Source organism: Heterodontus francisci, chromosome 17, assembly GCF_036365525.1.
Source record: "Heterodontus francisci isolate sHetFra1 chromosome 17, sHetFra1.hap1, whole genome shotgun sequence".
Classification (NCBI taxonomy): Eukaryota; Metazoa; Chordata; class Chondrichthyes; order Heterodontiformes; family Heterodontidae; genus Heterodontus; species Heterodontus francisci.
This window is the reverse complement of record NC_090387.1, coordinates 75,096,755-75,124,530: the sequence shown is the minus strand read 5'-3', so window position 1 is coordinate 75,124,530 and position 27,776 is coordinate 75,096,755. Positions and strand designations below refer to the sequence as shown.

Sequence of the window (27,776 nt, the reverse complement as noted above, 5' to 3'; positions counted from 1 at the left end):
GTCTCACTGCATATTCTCCTCTCTCAGTTTATAGCCCTTCAGATAATAATCTGCCTTCCTGTTTTTACTACCAAAGTGGATAACCTCACATTTATCCACATCATACTGCATCTGCCATGCATTAACCCACTCACGCAACTTGTCTAAATCACCCTGAAGCCTCTAAGGTAAGGGGCAGGAGGTTTAGAGGGGATTTGAGGACATTTTTTTCACCCAGAGGGCGGTTGGAATTTGGAACACACTGCCTGAAGAGGTGGTAGAGGCAGGAACCCTCACAACATTTAAGAAGTATGTAGATGAGCACCTGAAACGCCAAAGTGCTGAAAAATGAGATTAGAATAGACAGGCTTGATGGCTGGCATGGACATGGTTTGCCAAAGGGCCTGTTTCTGTGCTGTATAAATCTATGACTTTATGAGTAGCCAATTTCCAGCATTTTCTGCTTTTATTTCTTTTATTTCAGATTTCCAGCATCTACAGTATCTTGTTATGTTTGTCTGTGTACATGTGTACATGAATGAATAAAATAAATGTTTGTCTTTGTATGTGCGCCCCTCTATCACTGCGTGTATGTGTCTGTGTGTCTTTCTGTGTCTGTCTCCTCTGTGACTGTTTGATAATTAGACATTTTTAGACATTCATGGGATGTGGGCGTCGCTGGCCAGGCCAGCATTTATTGCCCATTCCTAATTGCCCTTGAGAAGGTGGTGGTGAGCTGCCTTCTTGAACTGCTGCAGTCCATTTGGGGTAGGTATACCCACAGTGCTGTTAGGAAGGGAGTTCCAGGATTTTGACCCAGCGACAGTGAAAGAATGGTGATATAGTTCCAAGTCAGGATGGTGTGTGACTTGGAGGGGAACTTGCAGGTGGTGGTGTTCCCATGTGTCTGCTGCTCTTGTCCTTCGAGTTGGTAGAGGTCGCGGGTTTGGAAGGTGCTGTCTAAGAAATGATAATTGACTGGTGAAATTAAAATAAAATTTGAAAAGTAAATTGGACAAGCCATTAATTGAAAAACGTGGATACTTGGGACAAATTCAGATTGCCTGTTGAATGATAAGAAAACAGGGTCACTAACTAGGTAACAGTGAGAGTTACTCGGTTGCTAAGTAACGGTGTAGCTGCTTGGAGACAGGTTGTCTTGGTGGTCAGGAGGGAGTCGGTGTGAGGTGGCTGGCCTAAGCGCCCGGACACGGCCGTGCAGCCACATGCAAAAGAGAACGGGATACGAGTGCGAGGGGCCATGGGTGCCGCACCCTCCCTGGCGGGTGAGCCTGGCCGCACGGAAAAGCTCCCTGTACCGGCCGGACCTGCCCACCCTGCGCCGCATGAATATGGACGATGAATCCGGCAAACTGCCCGACGAGAACTCCCGCAGCAGCACCACATGCAGCGCAGGTAACAGCCTGGGACGGGGGACAGAGAGGACAGGGCGGCGGGATCTATAGGGGACAGGGAAGGGTAGGGGTGCGGGTGGAAGGGGAGAGGGAAAGGGCAGAGGGAGGATATAAGAGGAGGAGAGGGAGGAAGATGGAAAAGTGGGATGGAGAAGCAGGGAGGAGGAAACCTGAGGAGAGGTAGGGGCTGGTGAAAAAGAGGATGAGATCCTTAGGAGGGAAAAGGAGAGATTGCAAAAGAGGAGGTTTGTGAGAGGGAGAGATCTCAGGAAGGAGGGGGACAAAGGGGTGAGTAGGAGAGGGAAGGATCCCCAGAGAGGACCAGGAAATAGAGGGTGAGACGGTTTGAGAGAGGGGTGGGAGGACGGACAAAGATCTCTGAGATAAAGACAGAGGGAAACAAGGAGCATTTATGGAAGAGATCCAGGAGGAAATGGAAAACAGAGAACCCCAGCACTTATAGAAATTTTTTGATATCTTAGCCAAGGCTGAAGGGCTTTGTCAACATAAGTGATTATCAGGGCTACATTGTGAGCTATCAAATATTGTATGTGGTACCATATTGTAGTAACGCTCTGGTTATAACAGCAACTTGCAGTTCTATTGTGCCTTGAACATGGAGAAACATCCCAAGGCGCTTTATAGAAGTGTAATCAGACAACAATTGACAGTGAGATATTTTAACATCTGAGTGCACTCACAAACCTGAAACTGTTGGGGGAATATCTATCCCTTAGTGATGCAATGGGTTGGGCCATAATCTGTTAACTCAAATTTATACACATGTACAGCCCAGACAGGATTAACATCAGCTCTCAGTGCTGCTTTGAACGGTGCTGTATGTGAGATGTGTCTCAAACCTGTTGTCACTGCGATGGGTCCTAATCGTGGCTGCAATTGCAGTCAGCCTCAAGGACAGCTCGTGTAGAAAACAGTAAACTTGCGCCCATTCTGTGCTGTACTTTGTTCAGGAATGTTCAGTACCGGCAACAGGTACCAGAAGTGGAAAAAAATTAACATCCTTCACAAAGTGGGCACAAAAATTGGCCAGAAATACTGTTCTGCTGTGCAAAGGTCTAGAAGACACAAAACAGTCTTTTGAAAGTAATGTGACCAAATATGAAGATCGGCAGAAATTTAAAGGGCAATCTTACGAGTCCACCCTCCTGGGCACAGCCTTGCCCATGGGTAGGTCAAGGTGAGTCCTCAGCTGTTGAGAGTTTTAGAGGTTAGCTACACACAATGTACAAAATACCATGTGAGCACAGTGTAAACTGTGCATTTTAAAATATTATTCAAAATATAGAAAACAGAAGCAACATACTGGCCTCCCCCACTAGTAAAATGACCACTCAAGATGATACATATACTATCAGTATAATGTTGATGGGTGGTTTTGCATGTGTGTTGATGCAGAGTGGGAAGTATAACTCACGAAACTGCCAAGAATATTGAAGCCCCAAAGTATGACACCATCTCACACTGGTTTAAATTGGCACAGGGTGGAGTCTAACTGCAGCTTAATTCACTCCCTTCACCATGTCTGTTTCAGTGCAAGCAGCTCTCACTGAAAGGGAAGCCGCAGGATTAGCCCAACCGCTAGTGGCTCCTGTATCCATCCTATTATGCTTTGTTTGTGCTTGTTGAAGATTGGCTGGGACCAGGCATTCTTAATTTAGATTTCTGCACTGCATTGACTAATTTTTCTATTTTTTTTTAGATGATTTCACAAATTCTTCCTTTACCCTATTTGACCATCCCAAAGAAACCCATGCAGCGCTGGTGAGTCACTTTCATTTGAGTCCACGTTGAGTAGAAGTAATGTAGTGGCAATTAATCATGAAGTGAGGACTCTGTACAGATTAATCGCAGACTGCGTTCAAGCTGTACAGATCAGTGGCAGGAGCAAGCTCAGTCTACAGGTTGGACACAGAGACCCATACGAGACACATAATATTGAGCGCTGCAGAAAACAGTTGAAAGTTTTGGTGCAAACAGATTGTCATTTACATTTTTACATGATTCAAATCTACAAGCATACAATGACTAAACCATCAAATGAGCTGCAGTTATTGGACAGCAGCAACTTGTAGATTGTTAAATAAAAGTAGGATGACCACCACCGAATTATTCACATTGCAATCCTTTAATATTCCCAGAGATTCACTTATTGTAATCCACTCATCTTTCAAGAGGATCTCCCATCATAATCTGTTAATATTCTGTGATGGGAAATTGACTGGGATTGGAGATTCTCTGGGAAGAGGAAAAAACGATGAAGGGAAGTCTATTCAGTCCTTGAATCTGTATCCCCTCCCCACTATAGTCCATTTGTGACCAGTATGTTTTGCGCTTGGTTCCTTGTCATTGCCCAGTTTCACCTGAATCTGTGACTGTTCCCCTGAATGCCCTATTAACTCTGATCCTTCCCCAACCACCCATTCCCACAGGGTCATTCTGGTTGTGCTAGTGCCTCATTCCTTTACCAGTACAATGTTTGCCCTCTAGCAGAGCTACCACTAGATGTCATGATTTGATCCTGACCGGTATACAGTACACTAGTGTACTCATTCATATTAATAGTTCAATTGCAGTTATTTATACATGTAAGGGTTAATGTGGTGCTGGTGCTCCAGAGTGCTGTAGGGGTTAATTTTCATTATCGTGCTTCTGGCACGGATCCTCACTCATCAGCAATACCTATCAGAGATTCAGATGTGCACTCTGCACCATTTTCTGACTATTATTTGTGGAAAATCGCGTGCAACTGGATTCACAATGTGCTGCTGCGTGGCAGATGAAGCTCTTTAATAGGAGCACAGAGGCTGAAAATTACCTCCTTCTGTGGAATTGCAGGATCCACTTTTTTGTCCGTAGTTCCCAACCATCTGAGCCTGGGCAGACAGTCACAGATGGAAAGAAGATAGAAAACAAGAAACAGACTTGCATTTTTAAAGTGCCTTTCGGTCAGAATGTTCCAAAGTGTTTTACAGCCAGCGAAGTACTTTTGAAGCATAGTCACTATTTTAATTTAGGAAAATCAGCAGTCAATTTGTGCACAGCAAGGTCCCACAAACAACAATGTGATAAGACTAAATATCTTTTAGTGATGTTGGTTGAGGGATAAATTTTGGCCAGACACTGGAGAGAACACCCCTGCTCTTCTTCAGAATCGTGCCATGGGATCTTGTATATCAGCCTTGCACTGAATTGTCAGCCGAGATTATGCGTCGTGTTGTAGTGGGACTTGAACCCTCAACTTCTGACTCTGAGCTAAGAGCACTTCCACTGAGCCATGACTCATAATTAATGAGTGAGAGGTGCCATGGGCTTCACTCATGGCATCCATTATAGGAGTGCATTGATCGAGGTCTGGGAGAGAGTTGTTCATCCACCCACCCTTTTATTGAGGGAAGCTATAAGGCTGGAGTAGCTGCAAAGGAAGTAAGTAATGTTAGGAAAGTGCTTCCATTTTTAAATATTTTTTGAGCACTCGTATTTTAAAATTGTGGAGATAGATTCATTGGAGGACTGAAGTGATTCCATAGATGCTGGACTTTTTTAAAGGCGCACTGAGAGAACTCTGTTTAAAAACAACATTTAGTGGATGGTACATGTCTTCAGCTAAGTAAACAACAGATGCCTTCTGACTATGGGAGTTGTTTATAAGAGAAATAACATGTCAAGATTTATGGTGCTCAAGAGTGGGTTTCATTTTTGAATACTGTTTTGAGTCAGTTGGGTTTGTAGCCTGCTGAAAGAAGCACCCAGCTCATCTTTTCTCCACCTCTCTGAGAAACCCCGAAAAAAAAAATCCAATGTGTGATAGTTATAACACCTGATGTCGCATTTCTCCTGAGAATATTTTTGAAGACTTCCTCTCGACATCTCCTGAACGAACTGCTTCTGAAAAGATCCCAGTGACCCATCTATGTGTACTTGGACGCCAGACTGTATGCCATCTGGAACATATCATATCTTATCCTTTTTCTTCAAGAACTAACCAGTACTTTGTCCGAAGCATCTTTTATTTTCCTTTAAGCAGTGTGCGTGTATGTGTGTGTTGGGTATTTAGAAGGGAATATATATATTTACTGTCATATTTCAAACTGTATGTTAAAGCTTTGCATCTTTATTGACTATGTCTTGTTTGATAATAAATTAATACTTTTGTTGTTTTATTAAAGAAACCTGGTTGGTGGATTTTATTCTGAAACTAAAATAGATAGATAATTGGCTGCATTGGTAACTGGGTAGACATTTAAATATGTTGTGACCTGTGGAAAAGTGGAATGAGAGAAGGACAGTGCACTCCTCCCACCTTGTAAAGGCCTGCTTAGGTTGGAAAAACAACCTGACCCGAACCCAACAGAACCACATCGGACCTGAGCCCGACCTGGCCTGAGTCCCTCCAATTTTTCCCGCGCCCGACCCGACCCGACCCAACCCGACCACTGGAATGTTCACTTGACCTACCTTCCGATTCCGAAGCTGCAGCATGAGTGTGATGACGTCATAGAGACGCTCACTGCGCAGACTCTGAGTTTTTCTCCTTGACGTTCCGGACTCCCAGCTCAGTCAGGCTTTACAACTTTTGACGCTAATTAAATTCAACTTCCCAGCAGAGCAAAATGTAGTACTTGCTGTGTGTGCCCGGAAAAGCGACCCGACCCAAACCCGAAATGTGTCGTCTGGTCCCGTAAGGGTCGGGTAGCAGGCCTTTACCACCTCGGTTATAACAATAATTTTAAAAAAAACAAAGAGCAATGTGGAAAACTGTTCCTTTCTATAGGGTAACGTTTATAATTGTTATTCCTCGTCTGTCCAGTTATTTAGCCATGCCGGAGGATCGCTGAGTGCAAGCGACAAGTTTTCTCCTGATGGAAAGCGATATGTGATTCCCAGCATTCACATTGAGAAACCCTGGAGCCACTACAAGCCTTTGATCACTGAGGCCTCACGGGACTGGTCTCGTTTTGTATCAGAATGTGGGGAATTTGTGCTTCCCAGAAAGGACCACAGGGGTGAGCTTTAGAGAATACAGTTGTTGCAATGACACTTTTTGTTTTGCAAATTTTTAAAACTGGCCGTCTGTTTACATCTTAGTGTCGCCATCATAAGGGGACCCCTGAGAAGCTCAGATTTCTTTCTCGTTAATTTATTTATGCCAGCTTATTAGCACAATGTATTACAACACAATTGTAATCATGTTAAACCCACTATCATATTTTAATTTTTTTTGACTGTTTGTCTACTGAAAGACTTAAATGTTATTTGTATTAAAAGGAAGATCGTAAGTCAAATTTAGCTCTAAAGGGGTTGGTTTCACAGAATGCAATGGTGGGAAGTTGGATTAGAGTTCAGACTAAGCATCTGATCCAGATTGCTTCACATATAGAACATTGAATGTTTACAGCACAGAAGGAGGCTATTCAGCCCATCATGTCTGTGCCAGCTCTCTCTAAGAGCAACTCAGCTAGTCCTACTCCCCTGCCTTTTCCCCGTAGTCCTGCAATTTTTTTTCTCTTCAGATAATTATCCAATTCCCTTGTGAAAGCCACGTTTGAATCTGCCTCCATTCTTGGGCAATGTATTACAGATCCTAACTATTTGCTGCGTAAAAGGTTTCTCCTCATATCGCTATTGCTTCTTTTGCCAATCACACATTAAATCAGTGTCCCCTGGTTCTCAACCCTTCCACCAATGGAAACAGTTTCTCTGTCTAAACGCCCCCATGAGTTTGAATATCTCTATCAAATTTCATCTTTAACCTTCTCTCCTCTAAGGAGAACAGTCGCCAGCTTCTCTAATATATCCACATAACTGAGGTCTCTCACTCCCAGAACCATTCTTGTAGGTCTTTTCTGCACACTCTTATGCCTTCACATCCTTCCAAAAGTGTGATGCCTAGAATTGGAGATAATACTCCAGTAGAGACTGAACCAGTGTTTTATAAAGGTTTATCGTAACTTGCTGCTTTTGTACTCTATGCCTCTATTTATAAAGCCCAGGCTCTTGTATGCCTCATTAACCGCTTTCTCAACCTGCCCTGCCACCTTCAGTGATTTGTGCACATATACCCCCAGGTCCCTCTGCTCCTGCACCCCCTTTAGAATTGTATCCTTTATTTTATATTGCCTCTCCTAATTCTTCCCACCAAAATATATCACTTCACACTTCTCTGCATTAAATTTCATCTGCCATGTGCCCACCCATTCCACCAGCCTGTCTATGTCTTCTTGAAGTCTATCACTATCTTCACAATTCACACTACTGCCAAGTTTTGTGTCATCTGCAAATTTTGAAATTGTGCCCTGCACACCCAAGTCTAAGTCATTAATATAGATGAAGAAAAGCAGTGGCTCGGGGGAAACCCCACTATATACTTCCTCCAGTCCACAAAACAACCACTCACTGGGGATTCACTTGTGCTCCTATATATCGACACATACTGCAACTGTGTGCTTTTATTTGTTCTTGGGATGTGAGCATCGCTGGCAAGGCCAGCACCTACCACCCATCCCCAATTGCCCCCGAGAAGTGGCGGTGAGCTGTACCCCCTTCTCCCCCCACCCCCCCACCCCACAAGAGCAATGGAAGCTGTTTGGATTGGTTGGTTGACACAAAAGAGAGCACAAGTTTCAGCATTCTAACATATGCTTCACTGTGTAAACATCCGTCTTCATTCTCATGTGTCTGTTTGGGTGGTGTGACCCTAGCCACTAGAGGGAACCAATATAAATAAACTCACATCAAGTCACACGCAGGGTCTTAAAGGTAGCTCTGGTTATCACAACAGCACAGCAAACAAGTCATGTTCTCCTCACATACCATAACAGAAGCTCATTAGGTCTTCCAGTGACCATCCATACCAATCAGTGTTAAAACATCATGATTCATTTGGTCCCATCAGGACATAATTCCTAGCAGGCCGCTTTGTCCAAGAGGTAGAATTGCTGATTTATTGGCAACTCCCCAATAGGGAAAGTCAGAGGTCAAACTGCTGGTTTCCTGTCCAACTAGAAAAACAGAAGACAGACATGCACGTTCCACTCAGTAAATTCTAGAATGTCTGATAAGATGGACAAAAAGTGGCCAAAGATTCATTAAGACAAAGCCAGTTAAGGTCCAGAGTAAAATTTGTTTTGAAAAGTTAATTTAGCCCGCTGACAGGGATACTGAGGTTTGCATGGTTATTTTCTATACAATGTAGGGCATTTACTGAATTAAGTCAGAGTGAGGCGTGATTCACCACAGATGTTACTCTGCTCACTTAATAATTGTAAAATAAACCAGTTTGTTGATTTGCATTCATCTTAGTCTCTCTAACATGTTACATAAGCCTGCCTTTCAGAAGATTGGAATAGTGCAAGGGGAGACGACTTGTGAGATTACAGTATCCAGTTCACATAATTAGGGATTTCATAGTTTCAGTCCTGGTTCATACTATTGTATGACTAGATATTGACAGTAAAGGTAAACTTCTGACTGTAGGGAGATGGGATCCTCTCATGGAACAGAGTATAGGCACTGAACCTCAGAGATAAACTAGAGCAGATCTGAAATTTGTAACACCCACAAAAGGAACAAAATCTCTTGGATCCTTTCACAAATTTATTTTGTAGAACTCTGTTTGCACAATATGTTTTGGCAATGTATTAATTTAGAAAGGCTGATTTTAAGCAGGTTCAGAGATTCAGATGTTGGTGCCCAAAATTCTCCCCTCACACACTGAGTTCCTGGCTTAAGCAAGCCCATTCTAGCCAATGTCAAGTGGAGGGAAGGAGTTGTCGTAGCCAGAGCTTTTCTAGCAACAATCTCTCTTCCCATCTCCACACCATTCCCTCTTGAGTGCCCCAAGAATCTGTGCTTGGTCCCTCCTCTTTCTTATCTACATTTCACCCTTTGACATCATCCATAAAAATGGGGGTTAGCTTCCATGTTTATGGTGACAACACCCAGCTCTACCTCCCTGCCACTCCACTGCCTCTGTATTGTCAGAACTGCTTGTCTGTCATCCAGTCCTACCTATGAATTGTACTTTCCTCCAGCTAAACATTGCAAATACTAAGGCCAAAAAGCTTGACCACATAACAACTCAACACTGATTCCATCTCCCTGCTTGGCCACTGTTTGCAACCTTGGTGTTCTGAATCTGATTTCCAATTCCATATCTCCCTACTCCATCTATGGAACATTGGTCCACCCCTACTACATCTTATACTAAAACCCTTCCAGCCTTACAACTGCAGCCCACAAACATTCTTTTCTTCTAGTGTACATTAACCCTCATTTTGTCTCATCATTGGTGACTGCACTTTTAGCTGCTCTTGCCCCATGCCCTAACCTCTCCCAAACCTCTTCTCTTCCCATTCTCTTCTCCCTCTCCTCCTCTTTTAAGACACTCCTTAAAACCCACCTCTATGACAAGCTTTTAGTTGACCCCTCCTAATCTTTTTTTGATGTGTTCATTTTCTTTTAGATTATATCTTGGGGTGTTTTTCTATTTCAAAGGCGCTATATAAGTGCAAGTTGAATATGAATCAACCGCTGTCATTTTCACACATCTATAATAAGCCTGGGTACATCCTGGGCATGTGCTGCATTAGCTGATCTCAGTTGCAGTTGACTTCAATGCCCTTGGGCTAGGGTGAGGGTGAAAAAAACAGCCAGAGTTCCCATTCCTGATCCCTGTCCAAAGGATCCTGCTGGAAAATGCACTGCACATGGATGTTGAATGATGACGAGCTCAGGCTTGCCAGCAGTGCTCTTAATGTTGACTAACCTGCTTGCACATGAACATAGGCACTTGGGTGTGGTGGTCTTCTGTACCTGTACAATCACACCTCATTGTGAGTCAGCACCATTTAGTTGGTTGATGGGTAACTGCTGCTAGGGAATGACTCTAAATAGCTGGGTAAGTAACTAAAAGTAAAGGGAAAGGTCTACATTTTTTTCAATATAGTAGGTGTTTTTTTTTTAGGGAATCAAGGTCCCTAGTGTAAATAATCTAATTTTTGGGTAATTTAAGGGGATAAATTAAGGGTAAGCCATGGCAGGTCAGCTCGGCAATGTGGAGTGCTCCTCCTAACCACTGTGGGAAGTTAGGGACACTTTCAGTGTCCAGGGCGAACACGTGTGCAGGAAGTGTCTCCAGCTGCAGCTACTCTAAATCCACATTTTGGATCTGGAGCGGCGGCTGGAGACACTGCGGAGCATCTGCGAGGCTCGGATCATCGTGGATAGCACGTACAGGGAGGTGGTCACATCACAGGTAAAGACTACTCAGGCAGAAAGGGAATGGGTGACCGCCAGGCAGAGTAGAAGAACTAGGCAGGTAATGCAGGAGTCCCCTGGGTCCATCTCCCTATCTAACAGATTTTCCACTTTGGATATTGTTGGGGGAATGCAGTAAGAGCCAAGTCTGTGGCACCACGGGTGGCTGAGCTGCACAGGAGGGGAGGAAAAGGAGTGGGAGAGCTGTAGAGATGGGGGATGCTATCGTAAGGAGTACAGATAGACGTTTCTGTGGCTGCAAACGTGACTCCAGGATGGTATGTTGCCTCCCGGTGCTAGGGTCAAGGATGTCACGGAGTGGCTGCAGGACATTTTGAAGAGGGAGGGTGAACAGTCAGAGGTTATGGTACACATTGGTACCAGCAACATAGGTAGAAAGAGGGATGAGGTCCTGCTAGGTAGCAGATTAAAAAGCAGGACCTCAAAGGTTGTAAACTCTGGATTACTGCAGGTGGTACGTACTAGTGAGTATAGGGATAGGAGGATAGAGCAGATGAATACGTGGCTGAGGAGTTGGTGCAGGAGGGGGGGCTTCAGTTTCCTGGATTACTGGGTCTGTTTCTGGCAAAGGTGGGACCTGTACAAGTTGGACAGCTTGCACCTGAACCGGAATGGGACCAACATCCTTCCTGGGAGGTTTGCTAGTGCTGTTTTATTTAATTATTTTATTTCGAGATACAGCACTGAAACCGGCCCTTCGGCCCACCGAGTCTGTGCCGACCAACAACCACCCGTTTATATTAACCCTACAGTAATCCCATATTCCTTACCACCTACCTACACTAGGGGCAATTTACAATGGCCAATTTCACCTGCAAGTCTTTGGCTGTGGGAGGAAACCGGAGTACCTGGCGAAAACCCACGCGGTCACAGGGAGAACTTGCAAACTCCGCACAGGCAGTACCCAGAATTGAACCCGGGTCCTTGGAGCTGTGAGGCTGCGGTGCTAACCACTGCGCCACTGTGCTGCCCATACATTTGTTGCAATTCCTGGATGGATTCAATGGGATCTGGTCGTATGTCCTTGGCACACTGCTGATCGCATGGATCGTCACGTTTCGAAGCTCACTACATGCTAGTAGCCCTGCAAGTGCCATTACTATCGACAACGTTTTAAAAAAATTCTTTCTTTTATTCTTTGTTCGGGGGGGGGGGGGTTAAACTAATTTGGCAGGGGGACGGGATACAGAGTGGAGGTACAATAGGGGGTGATGCACAGTCAAATATAGAAGAGAACTGAGTCAGTCTGGAAGGCAGAGCAAATATAGACCTGTTAAGGCACAGGGAAAAAATGCAAGGCTGGATTTTATCTATTTTACTGCAAGGAGTCTTACTAGTAAGGCAGATGAATTGAGGGCGTGGATTAACACATGGGAATATGATATTATTGCTATCAGAGACATGGTTGAGAGAAGGGCAGGACTGGCAACTCAATATTCCAGGCGTGACAGGGGAGGGGGTAAAAGAGGAGGTGGCATTGCACTGTTGACTAAGGAATCAACTACTGCAGTAAGGAGGGATGACATCTTAGAAGTTCCTCAAATGAGGCTATGTGGGTAGAACCTAAAAACAAAAAGGGGGCAATCACTTGGCTGGGAGTGTACTACAGACCTCCAAACAGTCAGGGAGAGATAGAGGAGCAGATATGTAGGCAAATCTCAGATGTAAAAATAATAGGGTAATAATAATAGTAGGGGATTTCAACTTCCTCAATGTCAACTGGGATAGTCTTAGTGCAAAAGGCTTAAAGGGGGCGGAATTCTAAAAGTGCCTACTACTTGTAGGAAAGTCTACATCAGACCAGTGGGAGTCATTCAAAGAGGAAATAGTGAGAGTTCAGGGCCAACATGTTTATTAAGGTGAAGGGTAAGACCAACAAGGCCAGGGAACCCTGGATGTCAAGGGATATAGAGGATTGGATCAGGAAAAAAAAGGAGGCTTATGGCAGATTCAGAGCGTTGAAAACAACAGAGGTCCTAGAGGAGTATAGAAAGTGTAGGAGGGTACTTAAAAAAAGCTTTTTGAGCCAGTATGTAGAAAGTCCTACAAGAAAAGGGGCAGTACTGAACCTAATCCTAGGGAATGAAGCTGGATAAGTGGTAGAAGTGTCAGTGGGGGAGCATTTCGGGGATAGTGACCATAACTCTGTAAGATTTAAGGTAGTTATGGAAAAGGACAAAGATGGACTGGAAATAAAGGTACTGAATTGGGGGAAGGCTGATTTCAATATGATAAAACAGGATCTGGCCGAAGTGGACTGGGAGCAGCTATTTATAGGAAAGTCTACATCAGACCAGTGGAGTCATTCAAAGAGGAAATAGTGAGCATTCAGAGCCAACATGTTTATTAAGGTGAAGGGTAGGACCAACAAGTCCAGGGAACCCTGGATATCAAGGGATATAGAGGATTGGAAAAGGGAAAAAAGGAGGCTTATGGCAGATTCAGAGCTTTGAAAACAACAGAGGTCCTAGAGGAGTATAGAAAGGGTAGGGGGGGGGTACTTAAAAAAGTAATTAGGAGAGCGAAGAGGGAGCATGAAAAAACACTGGCAGGCAAGATAAAGGAAAATCCTAAGGCATTTTATAAGTATATTAAGGGCAAGAGGGTAAGCAGGGAAAGAGTACGGCCCATTAGGGACCGAAGTGTGTGGAGCCAGAGGACAAAGGTGAGGTTTTTAATTATTACTTTTCATCTGTGTTCACTATGGAGAAGGACGATGTGGAGATCAGGGAGGGGGATTGTCATATACCTGAACATATTAGCATTGAAAGGGAAGAAGTATTGGCTATTTTAGCGGGCTTAAAAGTGGATAAATCCCCAGGCCCAGATGAGATGTATCCCAGGCTGTTACGTGAGGCAAGGGAGGAGATAACAGGGGCTCTGACACAAATTTTCTAATCCTCTCTGGCCACAGGAGAGGTGCTAGAGGATTGGAGTACAGCGAATGTGGTACCATTATTCAAGAAGGGTAGCAGGGATAAACCAGGTAATTACAGGCCAGTGAGTCTAACATCAGTGGTTGGGAAACAATTGGAAAAACTTCTGAGGGACAGGATTAATCTCCACTTGGAGAGGCAGGGATTAATCAGGGATAGTCAGCATGGCTTTGTCAGGGGAAGATCATGTCTAACTAACTTGATTGAATTTTTCGAGGAGGTGACTAGATGTGTAGATGAGGGTAAAGCAGTTGATGTAGTCTACATGGACTTCAGTAAGACTTTTGATAAGGTCCTGCATGGGAGATTGGTTAAGAAGGTAAGAGCCCATGGGATCCAGGGCAATTTTACAAATTGGATCCAAAATTAGCTTAGAGGCAGGAGGCAGAGGGTGATGGTTGAGGCTTGTTTTTGCAAGTGGAAGCCTGTGGTGTACCACAGGGATCAGTGCTGGGACCCTTGCTGTCTGTAGTGTGCATTAATGATTTAGACGTGAATATAGGAGGTATGATCAGTAGGTTTGCAGATGACACAAAAATTGTTGGTGTCGCAAGTGGTGAGGAAGTAAGCCTTAGATTACAGGACGATATAGATGGGCTGGTAAAATGGGCAGAGCAGTGGCAAATTAAATTTAATCCTGAGAAGTGTGAGGTGATGCATTTTGGGAGGACTAACAAGGCAGGCGAATATACAATGGATGGTAGGACCCTAGGAAGTACAGAGGGTCAGAGGGACCTTGGTGTACTTGTCCATAGATCACTGAAGGCAGCAGCACAGGTAAATAAGGTGGTTCGAAAGGCATATGGGATACTTGCCTTTATTAGCCGAGGCATAGAATATAAGAGCAGGGAGGTTATCATGAGCTGTATAAACGCTAGTTAGGCCACAGCTGGAGTACTGTGTACAGTTCTGGTCACCACACTATAGGAAGGATGTGATTGCACTGGAGAGGGTGCAGAGGAGATTCACCAGGATGTTTCCTGGGCTGCTGGAGCATTTCAGCTATGAAGAGAGACTGAAAAGGCTAGGGTTGTTTTCCTTGGAGCAGAGAAGGCTGAGGGGGGACCTGATTGAGGTATGCAAAATTGTGAGGGGCATTGATAAGTTAGATAGGAAGAAACTTTTTCCTTTAGCGGAGGGGTCAATAACCAGGGGGCATAGATTTAAGGTAAGGGGCAGGAGGTTTAGAGGGGATTTGAGAAAAAAAACTTTCACCCAGGGGGTGGTTGGAATCTGGAACGACTGCCTGAAGAGGTGGTAGAGGCAGGAGCCCTCACAACATTTAAGAATTATTTAGATGAGCACTTGAAACGCCATAGCATACAAGGCTACAGGCCAAGTGCTGGAAAATGGGATTAGAATAGTTTGATGGCCAGGGTGGACACGATGGGCTGAAGGGCCTGTTTCTGTGCTGTATAACTCTATGACTTTATGACCTTGAGCAGTGGAAGGCTAAAATTGTGACAAGCAATCAGTCGGTGTGCATTATCAAATTAAATTAAACTGGGAAAACTGTAATTGCTGGAAATCGTAAATAAAAACAGAAAATGATGGTTATACACAGCAGGTCAGTTGGTATATGTAAACCAAAAAGACAGGTTATGACAGTTCTGTTACGTGCTCTTTCTCAGAATTGGTTTATGACAGGGGTATGCAACTGAATGTCATAACCTCTGATTTCCCTTTACAGATGTGAAGTGACCTGCAGTATCTTTGCACCATTTTCTGATATAATAATGAAGTCTGTACCTAATGGCACTGACAAACTTGTATTACATTATAACTGTTAATATATCTGGTATAATACTAAACTCTATGTACTTTAATGCGGACCATGTTCTGGATTACAATGATTCATCAATGTTATATAATAACAAAGTTAGTGTACTTCATATCAGGGGTTCACAACCAGCAGTCCATGGGCCCCTAGGGGTCAGTGAGGAGGTTTCAAGGGTTCCGCAATAGGGTTGGAGGGTAGGGATAGATCCTCGCAACAGCAACGCTGCTTTAGCCTGGGCTTCTATCCACAATGCGCCACTGAAACCGAGTTACACAGTGGGGGCCAGCCTGCTATACGCATCCCCCCAACTCTCTCACTGTTGTCCACCTGCACCCTCCCCAGCTGTTGTCAGGTGTTGGGAGGGGAAGCAGTGCAGCTGGGACATCACCAAAAGAGTCTGTCCTGCTGTGTCTGGTGGCGGAGAGGATTAAAAGTAACACACTGAGAATGGGCTTTTAGTGAAATTAAACTTACTTTGAAATTAAAATGACAGTTTTTTATATTTAATTTTAAGTATAAATGGGCCTGGAGGGAGAAAAAAGAGCCCAAACCAAAATGGAAAAGGAGGAGGCGTTTAAAGATCCGACCTTTCCTTTGATAGACAGTAATTTTGCCCAGTCAGGGTGCGCTTCTGTGACGTGGCGCAGAGGCATACTGCGAGCAGTCGAGCACCTGCTAGGTGTGGATGCCTGGGATATGTTAAACAGCCACACTGGAGCTTCCCCCACCCCTCTTGTTCTGTCACAAGGGCAAGGCAGCAATGCCCTGGACAGTGCAGGCATTGCCAGAAGAACTCAGTTGTGCATGTATGGGCACTTGCTTTACAGTGCTGGTTTAGCATTCTAGGGTCTAAACATGCCCTGATGGTGCCATCTTTTTTTATTACTGCCATTATCAAGCTGCACCAATCTGTATGCTGCTGCATACACCGAATAATCCTTGCCTCTCCGTAGAATCCTGCTCGGCTTTCAGTTTGCCCTTGATGTGGACGCTACATTTTCTGATGGAGCCATAGAAGGAATGGCGTTGAAATTTTTCATGGTATCGAAATGAACTGGTTATATTTGTTGCAATTCCTGGATGGATTCAATAGGATCACATCTGGTCGTATGTCCTTGGCACACTGCTGATCGCATGGATCGTCACGTTTCGAAGCTCACTACATGCTGGTAGCCCTGCAAGTGCCATTACTATCGACAACGTTTTTAAAAATTCTTTCATTGGATGTGGGCGTCGCAGGCCAGGCCAGCATTTATTGCCCTTGAACTGAGTGGCTTGCCAGGCGATTTCAAGGGCATGTAAGAGTCAACCACATTGCTGTGGATCTGGAGTCACATGTAGGCCAGACCAGGTAAGGACAGCAGATTTCCTTCCCTAAAGGACATTAGTGAACCAGATGGATTTTTACAACAATCGACAATGGTTTCATCATTAGACTAGCTTTAAATTCCAGATTTTTTTATTTATTGAATTCAAATTCCACTGCTGTGGTGGGATTCGAACCCATGTCACCAGAGCAATACCTAGGTCTCTGGGTTACTAGACCAGTGACAATACCAGTACGCTACCGCCTCCCCTAAAGTAGAAGGTTTGCTTTGACCATGTAGAGTTTCCATACTTGCATTCCAACATTATCGTTCACATACAGTTGATCAGAGAACCATTGTACTCAATGAGTCTTGCCTTTGTAGGTTGTGTCATGGCTTCCATCTTGCAAGTACATATTCTTCAATATACTCGGTGGAAAAAAATTGCACTTGCATTGTATTGACCTTGAGTTGCAGTTTATGCTGGCCACTCTTTGAGCATATGATGTCCATAGTGGTGAATGCTTCCTGCTGTATAACTGCATCCGTCAGGTGTGCAACTATTACTGTGTGAGAGGCTTGTTCACCTTCAGTGCCCTGTTTATCACTCAGGTGCTTGTCTATGTCATAGACATATCTGTGTTTAGATTGGCCTCTAAATGCATCCCTGTTTCTATCACAAGGTGGTGTATGCTTCTTGTCAGGTCGTGGTCTGCTGTGACTTATGGCCAATTTTCCATTACCAGACCCCCTGCACAGCTTCACCCAGTGTCCTTTCTTACCATATACCTTGCAGTTATCCATGTAAGCTGGACATTCTTTTGGTTGGTGTATCAAACCACACTTGTCACATATCTTGCTTTGCTAAGATGATCTGGTTACCTTGCCTGTGGTTGTTGCTCCAAGTGCCCGTATGCACTGCTGACTCGCAGCTATAGTCTTGAATTTCCAGCCTGCTTTCAGGAGACTTTCAGTGTCATACCCTTTTTCTTTGTCTAATAGTTTTTTCTGAAAGGCTCCTATTGGGGTACATGCAATGATCAAATTCCACAATCCTTTCAGATAACTCCACTTCCGAGAAATCACAGGCTTTTCCTTTCTCGCAGCATCTGCTGACAAATTGATCGATGGTCTCCTTGGACTGCTGTCTGTATGCCATCAGTTCCAGATGATGGATTCTGAAATTAATCTTGAACTTCAGCTTGTCCTCTAATATAGTCCAGAGTCTCACTGTGTCCTTCTGGTCCACTTAAGATATTCCCGAGGTGTTGATAAGATGCCGATCGCAATTTTTATTTTGATTGTTTGCTAGTCAAGCTCTGACAGCAAGATCCAAAAAGCACAATTCCATACGCTGTTTGAAGAGTTGGAATTTGTGGAGGAGATCTTGGGCTTTCCAATTCATTGACTGGTATTTGGTAGTCATGGTACCAAATTTCTTGTCTGCAAGAATCTTTAGTTGGAGCTTTCCCCTTTAAATGTCTTCCTCTTTTTTTATCTAAGGCTTTCTCTAAAGGGAAAAAAATTTGCAGGTCTGCTGTGTCTACCTGTCGGTCTTCAGCCACAGCCTGTGCTCATTGCCTGCAGCACGGGCTTTCAGTCTGTAATCGGGGCGGCTCCGCCCACAAAGTGATTATGGCTGGAAAACACACGGTGCATAATGGTGGTGCTACTCCGCAGTCCCGACATGAACTGACTCTGCCTGTTTTTCCCGAACCTGATTCCACCCAATTTTTGCCTTTTCTTGGCAGCCACCGTCTTAAAAAAGCAACCCCGTTCGTGTACTCACTTTCTCCTGAGCACCAAATTCAGCGGATGGTCATCAAACCTGACAGTGTCGTGCAGTCACCACTATCTTCAACGATGCATCGCGTTGTCCTGTCTTCAGTGGATTCCGAGAGGCAAGATCACTGTTCCCGATGTCTCGCTTGAGATTGCTGTTCCCGTTGAACAATGTTGCTGAGCCTCTCTGCAGTACTGCTACTTTGATGCATTCTGCTGCCTCCATGTTGTGGTAAGCAAATACACATTGCTGCCACAGCTGCCACCGTATTGTATTATTGCTTTCTTCAGCAATAAGGTACCAAACAATCTTGAGCTGAATGGTAGTTAAATATTAGGTTCCTTATTGTGAAGTAACAAGTTTACAAGAGTGCTCTATAATACGCTTGTGCGTAAGTGACTAACATGACTACAACTGCTCTATCACGTGTTGCTTGACATCACTTCCTGTGATGATCATGTGAAGTACTCAAACTGTTAAAGTGATATCACAACAGTGGCATTGTATTTTCAAACACTAAAAGTTTTGGTCCTATTTAATACAAGCTACATGCGTGAAGCTGGATTTTCAGCAACGACACCAATGAAATCAAAGTTCTGAGCAAGCAGGATGAACATTGAATGTGATATGTTTGTGAGCTGTCAAAAGTGCCTGCACATCTTGACAGAATTGTTGCTCAGTAGCAGCAACAAGTTTCACATTAAATGAGTAAAACAAAAATAATAAATATATGTTTAATTGTATAACTTTTATACAGAAAAAATATTTGTTACAGGGTCCATGGAATTTTTATAATGCGGGAGGGAACCTCAGAAGCAAATAGGTTAAGAACCCATGGTTTATATATTAACGCATTGCAACAGGTAAGTTTATGTCAGTACAAAACAGCAGAAGTTTTATTTTGGGTGTGTCTACTGACCTGTACCTTTATTTTTGCTGTTCTTTTTAGATGTACACTACTCTGGTTATGCAGTCAGATATTTGAAACCCAACATTACTCAGTCCTGGAAGGTAGAGTCAAAGTTTAATTCCCCTCTAATATTCTACTGCATTGTGTTGCTTTATTATATAATTCCCATTAGCACTTAAAAATAACCATATGTGACCCCTTTCAGTGGTACCTTCATTCGGAGCCATCAGTGCAGAAATATGATCAGAAGCCCATCCCCTACGAAACTTAGTAAGTCCAGATAAAGCTTGTTCCTTCAAATTGCTGCCTAGTTTTACTTGTAATCCTCTTACTTACTTGATTTTTTTTTTCCTCTTCCACAGTAACCGATACAGAATGTTGTCCAGTCCATTCAGGTACTTGTGTTTGACTTAGTAGCAGAGCACTCTTAGGATATCAGTGTTTTCTCTAGTTTACACTCTTCATTTTGTACTCACTGGGGGATATTTTGGATAGTGAGAATGGGAATGGCTATCACATTGCATGGTTAACTCATGTTCTTTTGATTTGACATGCTGCATGCATTTCACTTCATGCTGCCTGCTCATTAGAATGATTTCTGCATGCAGCCAGCACGAACCAAGCATGCATTGGTTACACGCATCAGCAGGGGGGCCCAAAGTTGTATTTTCCTAGCACCACTTAAAGCTAGCCTGCACCTCTAAAAGGGGAGGTGCATTGCGGCTAGAGTAGATACTGGGAGTTGTGCAGGAAGTGAATCTGTTCTAGAAAAAAATGAGAAATGGCATAACATGGGAGACAGTGGCCTCCAAGGTTTTCGAAGACTGCACTGGAGGTATTGATGGAGGAGTTGAAGAGGACGAGAGATGTCCTGTATCTGCAGGAGGGGGCGGTGGTGCAGGAGACCCTCCAGACACACAGTCAAGAGGCAGTGAGAGAAAATATCCATGAAGGTCAATGCCAGGAGTTAAGCCCCGAGAAGCTGGATACAGTGCTGCAACAAATTCAGTGACTTTGCGTGAGTGGTCAAGGTCAGTGAATGCATCTTCAAATATCCTACAAGCTGCACCACTAGCCTCAGCCACTGCTCAAATCACACAAGCCCATCACTCACCTACCAACAATCCCTATCAATCAGGGCTTATACCTAATATTCATAGCTTCACCTCACCTAGCAATGCTGCAAGCCTCAAACCCATGTCTCAGATTCCACACACTGCCTGCTTTTCAACCATGATAGCTGCATAACCCAAATAGATTCCACCATTCTCCCTGACACACTTCCCATTCCCTTCCAGGACAAGGTGGAGAACAATTGGAGGCAGCAGGAGTTAGCCAGAGGAGGCGGGTGCGCCTGCATGTCCTAACCCCCGTGTAGGAGACCGTGCTGTTCATTTTTGGAACAGTCATTGCTGAGGCTGTGGCCATTGGCAGGGATGAAACCATCAGAGGCAACAGTATTTTCATACTCCCCCTGCCGTCTCTATTTAATAGTGCTCAGGCAATTAACTACCCGGTTCTGGGATCCCCGTCCCTGTAAAGACAGGATGAGTGCGCGGGTGTGGGGGTTGTTAATGGAGCTGGGTTGTTTTCTGCCGGGATCCCTCTGTTGGCCACAGATTACCCATGGAGGAGGCCCGCCACACCCCCCCCCCCCACCTCCCCCACCACCCAACTGCTGGCTTAATTCCAGCGGCAGCAGGAAGAGGCCCTTAAGTGACTAATAATGCTGACTTAATTGCGGTTCGACAGAAAGATGTGGCACTTCCTGCACCCCCCCCCCCCCCCCCCACCCCCCTCACCTCCTAACCCATCTCTGAGGGGCCCATTAAATCTAGCCCTGTAACACACTGGGCACAACTGTGCTGCAGCCAGGGCAGGGAGCAAGGATAGTGCAGAAGCCAGCTTGCTAGATGGTGAGGTAGCACACAGGTTCCACTGCAGAAAACTCATGAAGTTTTGGATGGAGCAGCCTACAGAAAAATACTGATGAGCAATATACCCTCTCATTTTTTAGCACACGCCCAATTCGTTTAAATGTGCAGGCCCTTTAAATTTTTTTGCCCGACTGTGCACGCGCAGTAACTTAAAGGGGCCAACTTGTGCACAGCCTTTGCAGGAACCTCTGGGTTGCAGGGTGGCCGCACAGCTTGGAAAGAACACTGCTGATTCATATCCGCAACTAAACGCTTGTATACCCAACACGTGTGCTGCAATGGAAACTCAGACTGCTGTCATCATGGCTGTAGATTAAACAGTTTAAAGGGGCTTGCAGATTGTCGCAGCAGTCCAGCAATCTGTCCTGTAACAGATTTCTAGGATTGCTGAGTTGTCGCCCGAGTGAGTGGCAGCAGCTTCATGGAGCACAATCCTGTCGTCCTGTCTGAGTGACAGCATTTGTCTTCCCACCATTGCCACTCCACCAGTGTCCTTGCTGCTGCCTGTCATCCAGTCAGCCCAGACTGCTGCTGCCCAAGGTGGTACAGTCTGTAGCCAGGCCTTGTAGGGCCAGAGGTTCTGAAGGTTGTCCTCTGTGGCCATCTGCAGTCTCCTCCAGTGAAATTCAGCAGTCTTCCATCAGCCATGCTGCAGTCACTGGGATAGCACTACATAGGAGCACTAAGACAGGCAAAGGCACATGGAAAACAGACACTAAGGGAATGCAAAAGGGTGATTAGTTTTCATTTATATACAACATAGCATGATTTCACTTATAAAATGAATTTGGAATGCTTCTTTTGTGGTGGTTATTTTTGCTTTCTGGTCAAACTGATGTTTTGGTGATGAGTGACAGAGGGAAGGTTAGCTGTGGGACTGATTGTGAATGGGGAATTGGAGTTGTGTTTACTTGTATCTGCATTTAAATTAGTTCTTCACGGACTGCCCTGGCAGAAGGGGGCTGTCTAGGTTGCCTGCTCCATTCCTCTTCCTCCTCCTCATGCTCTTGCTCCTTACCTGCTCACCATTTAGCAGGTGGCAAAGGCTGTCCCCTCATCATTCTGAGATTGTACAGCATGCAGCAGACCACCATGAATCTTGATACCCACTCTACTGAGTTCTGCAGGACTCCTCCAGAATGGTCCAGGCACTGGAAGCGTTGTTTAAGCACACCAGTGGTCTGCTCTATCACATCTCGTGTGGTTGCACACCAGGGTTATGAGCCAGGAGTTCAGTGGATAGCCCCTGTCGCTCAGTAGCCACCCTCTGGTTTGCCATGGTGGCTTAAATACTGCTGGCACAGCAGAGTGGCATAGAATGAAGACATCATAACTGATTCCAGGTTACTGGGCATTGATCTGAATAAGTCACTGCCTATGGTCACACACCAGCTCGGCGTTGAAGGAATGGAATCTCTTTCGGCTCTGGTATAGAATAGAGTTGACATGCGGCACCCGCAAAGCAATGAACATGCAATCAATGGCACCCTGCACCATTAGGAAATCTGCAATCTTAGCAAAGCTGTGTGCTCGCTCTGCCTGCTGGTCTCTGGCAAACGAGAACAAAATGTATTCAGCTCCTTTGAATAGAGAGCCTCAGTGACCTCCCTTACACAACAGTGGATGGCAAACTGAGATGTTGCAAATATCTCCAGCTCCAGCCTAGAAGGATCCAGCTGCATAAAAGCTCATCGCCATGGTCATCCTCACAGCCACTGACAATGCAGTCCTTGTCTTGCTCTGAAGTTGTAGTTGTGACTGCAGCAGGTGGCAGATTTTGGTGAGGACGTCCTTTATTGAAGCACAGCCATCTTTCACATTGTTCCTTGCTGAGGTTCAGGTAAGAGAATTGCTCCCTGAACACCCTGGGTGATCTGGCTTCCTGCTGAGATCCTTTCTCCCCTCCTTATTCTTCCTCTTCTAGCAGCTTGTCCTGCTCTGTGTGGCCTTTGCTCATTCTCTTATGCTATATTCCAGTGGGAATGCCTACTACTGCAGCTGATATGACCAGAAGCCTTGAAGTCAGAAACCTGCTACAGCACACTCCTTAGACTTTTGCAACTTTAAAAGAACTATGGAAAGCACCAAACGCATGTAGAATTGTAGCAACAGCCAGAAGAAATCAACCAGCAACTAACGCGAAGAACATGATGCTTCCTTCAAATGGCGCTGGTGGGGGACCTTCCTGCTGCTTAACGTGTGTTCAGCTGTGTGAAGTTAAGAGAGGGCATTGAGCACCAAAATGGCACTGCTGCCATGATCTGTCCACTCTGCATACTTCCGGCGGATGTTAGCTGTGTGTGCGCTAACACTCTTATTCAAGGTGGCATCCAGCGCAACCTGTGGCCTAAGTGTGCATGTGCATCAGATGCCTGATTGGTCCCTGAATGGCAGTCATAGCAAGCTCAATTTCACACCCACTATCTTGTGGTGCTGCAGGGACATACACCTCAATGGTACTATTGGTATCAGTGTTGTCAACACTTGTGAGTTTGTTAACAATTCATTGACATTTGTGGCCACTTGAGTAATTGAAGGTGAAAGAGAGAGAAAGGAAAAAAGTGCCTTTTGATATCCCAGTGTATCATGTGCATTAAAGCAATAGCCTGGATCATTGACAAATTTATAAGGATTGTGCTGGTATGATATTGGTACATCTTTTGGATTAGTGTATTCAGTTACACTCCCTACTCTCTTCAGTTGAGATAAGAAGCTCGATTCTGGCCAGGACAAGGCACTCTGCTTGATCGGCAGCCCATCCACGACCTTATACATGCACTTCCTCCACCACCGGCCACCACGGCTGCAGTGTATCCTGTCTGCAAGATGCACTGCAGCAACTCACCAAGACTCCTTCAACAGCACCTCCCAAACCCATAACCTGCAGCACTTTAGAAGAATATGTCCAGCAGATGCATGGAAACCCCACCATCTCCAGGTTCCTCTCCAAGTCACACACCATCCTGACTTGGAAATATGTCACCATTCCTTCACCATCGCTGCATCCAAATCCTGGGACTCCCTACCTAATAGCACTGTGGGAGCACCTTCACTACGTGGACTACAACGGTTCAAGAAGGCAGCTCACCACCATCTTCTCGAGGGCAACCGGGGGTGGGAAATTAATGCTGGACTTGCCCATGACGCTCACATCCAAATTTTATTTTAAAAAGTAGATCTCTGTGGAGATATACTTAAATACAGGCATTGTGCTCTCCTTCTGGGTCCCTTGCAAATAGCTGGCACAATGTTTTGTTCTGCTTTAGCTCTAGGAAGTTAAAGGATCTTCATCTGATCACCTTTAAACTTTAATGTGAAAGTTATGGGCTAGAATCAGTGTGAGGTACCTTTACATGGTGTCCCCACATCACTAGGAGGATAACGAATCAATGTGAGCTCAATACTACAGTTCTGACTTGGGTTGTGGAAAATGTTTTGCTTTGATGCAAGGAATTCAGTACAGCTTCAGCAATGGATCATAGCAACAGTCTGTGTTAGTTCACACCATGTGTATCGTTCTGCTTCTAATACAGCAAGTGTTTTGTAGCGATAACATCTGTCGGGCCATATCCACGAATCACTGGGTCTCTGCAGAATCAAGAGCCTTCTCTAAAGTTTATCTTTTTGCAACAAACTGTCAATAAATTCTCATAATCACCACTTGCAGTAAAGAACAGGAGAGTGCAACCCAGGCTCATATACCGAATGTGTTACTCCCCACATAAGCTTCACCGATTCTGCCAGCCATTTGGGTGAAGGCTGGAGAGGATGTGGTCAGATTGGAATATTTTTTGTGCTGGCCAGAAATCTGACCAATTTGAGAAGCAGTCCAGGATGTCACTGTGGCTATGACCAACATTGATGTTTCATCAGATCCACTTCTCTGTTGATTTAGCCTATTCCCAGGAGTGGGAGGACTGCCTGAGCCACAAAAGCTTAGAACTTTATTCACACACACCTGTTTTTTGGATGCTATTTGGACTCCCACTATGGGGGGCAGGAATGAAAGGTCTGCAAAGGAAACCCGACCCGAGCCCGAATGCCGGACCCGGAAGTACGACCCGACCCGACACATGTCGTCGGGTCAGGTCGGGTAGCAGGCCTTTAGCAGGAATTTTTAGAACATTACAGCGCAGTACAGGCCCTTCGGCCCTCGATGTTGCGCCGACCTGTGAAACCATCTGACCTACACTATTCCATTTTCATCCATATGTCTATCCAATGACCACTTAAATGCCCTTAAAGTTGGCGAGTCTACTACTGTTGCAGGCAGGGCGTTCCACGCCCCTACTACTCTCTGAGTAAAGAAACTACCTCTGACATCTGTCCTATATCTATCTCCCCTCAACTTAAAGCTATGTCCCCTCGTGTTTGCCATCACCATCCGAGGAAAAAGACTCTCACTATCCACCCTATCTAACCCTCTGATTATCTTATATGTCTCTATTAAGTCACCTCTCCTCCTCCTTCTCTCCAACGAAAACAACCTCAAGTCCCTCAGCCTTTCCTCGTAAAACCTTCCCTCCATACCAGGCAACATCCTAGTAAATCTCCTCTGCACCCTTTCCATAGCTTCCACATCCTTCCAATGATGCGGTGACCAGAACTGCACGCAATACTCCAGGTGCGGTCTCACCAGAGTTTTGTACAGCTGCAGCATGACCTCGTGGCTCCGAAACTCGATCCCCCTACTAATAAAAGCTAACACACCATATGCCTTCTTAACAGCCCTATTAACCTGGGTAGCAACTTTCAGGGATTTATGTACCTGGACACCAAGATCTCTCTGTTCATCTACACTACCAAGAATCTTCCCATTAGCCCAGTACTCTGCATTCCTGTCACTCCTTCCAAAGTGAATCACCTCACACTTTTCCGCATTAAACTCCATTTGCCATCTCTCAGCCCAGCTTTGCAGCCTATCTATGTCCCTCTGTAACCTACAACATCCTTCGGCACTATCCACAACTCCACCGACCTTCGTGTCATCCGCAAATTTATTAACCCACCCTTCTACACCCTCTTCCAGGTCATTGTGTGCACCTGACTGAAAATGCATCACTCAACATATCCGGTGTGGACAAAAACCATACATCCTTTACCCATGCCTGATACCAGCCCCATCCCCACCCCACAGCCCCACTTCAAATCCAAGTCAAAGCATGCCAGGTCCCAGTCAGAGGGCCTCAAGTATGACCTCCATGTAGAATTGGGAAGATACGGTGCAGTCTGTGGTCCTTATACCACAGGTGTCCTCTCACAACCTTACTGAGAGGGATTGGACTGATACTAAAAGGACACCACCAACGGTCCTCAGTTGTGCAAAAGGAGTGACCCTCCTCCACACAGATTTACTCCCGGAAAGCTGGGATAGTACCTGTGCACTCTGTCTGGCCTTACTGTCTTACCTTGTGTCCAAATGTAACCTGCTGCCCTGTTCCACCCTGTGTCCAACTGGGATCGCCACTCTGTCACATCCTGTGTCAAATGGGACCTGTAGGGTTACACCAATGTGCAATTATGCCATCCATGTGCCTGTTGTAAATGCCATGTTGAGACAATACACCAGTACTGCATTTGTGTGCAAAATTAATGCTTGGTTTTTCTCTCCTGTTTTTTTTAAAAAAAAGTCTTGTTTTTAAAAATGTTTCTCCTTGACTAGTAATTGTTAAAAATTTGTCAGTTTTCCTATTTCAATGTGTAATCTGTTTGCTTGTAATGATTTGCTTCTTCAAGTGTTAGCTGTGGCTCAGTGGTAGCACTTTTGCCTCTGAGTTACAAGCTTGTGGGTTCAAACCCTGCTTCAGAGACTTGAGCAATAGTCTAGGTTGACAGAACAAAGGGAACATTGCACAGTTGGAAAATTCATCCTTTGGATGATGCGTTAAACCGAGACCTCCTCTGGCTGTGCCAACACCTGGAAGTGGCCTGCTCTTGATATCTATAACCTGCACAACCCACTGCTGTTATACCACGTCAGGTGTACAATACCTGAGCCAGCACCAAACAATGTACCTTATAATTCCTGCAGTGGCATCACAGCCGAATCCCATAATCATCTGATGTGTGGGGTGGCAGGAGGAGAACTGGCTTTCGGTAGTGATCATGAATGGAGGATTGACCTTCTGAATCCATTGGTGCTGAAGTTATTTATAGCAGCCTTATCAGAGCTACAGTTAATGTGGCACAGGAGTGATCAATCCTCTGACCTTTTGGTCTGTGTGGCTAAGATCTACACCAGTTACCACAATTGCATGTTAATTTTACAAGTCGTTAGTATAGCTCATTCAATGGTGTCTTTATTTCTATCCTGATCTGCCCAAGACTCAGAATCGCTTTTAATGGTAAATTATGTTTTATAGTCGTACCACCTTCCAGAGACCTTGGTACTAGAGCACATCGTGGGTTTGGAACTAGAAGTTGTCACCATGG

General features: G+C 44.9%; 1 protein-coding gene across 1 annotated transcript; it reads left to right on the top strand.

Moving 5' to 3' along the window:
• The first annotated feature begins 1,153 nt into the window (after positions 1-1,153).
• On the top strand, positions 1,154-27,776 carry LOC137379231 (sperm microtubule inner protein 8-like). Its single transcript, XM_068049939.1, has 7 exons — positions 1,154-1,395; positions 3,115-3,176; positions 6,223-6,418; positions 19,447-19,508; positions 19,613-19,677; positions 19,770-19,802; positions 27,707-27,776. Exons 1-7 carry the CDS (start codon positions 1,206-1,208, stop codon positions 27,735-27,737), a joined length of 639 nt encoding a protein of 212 aa, XP_067906040.1. The 5' UTR covers positions 1,154-1,205; the 3' UTR covers positions 27,738-27,776.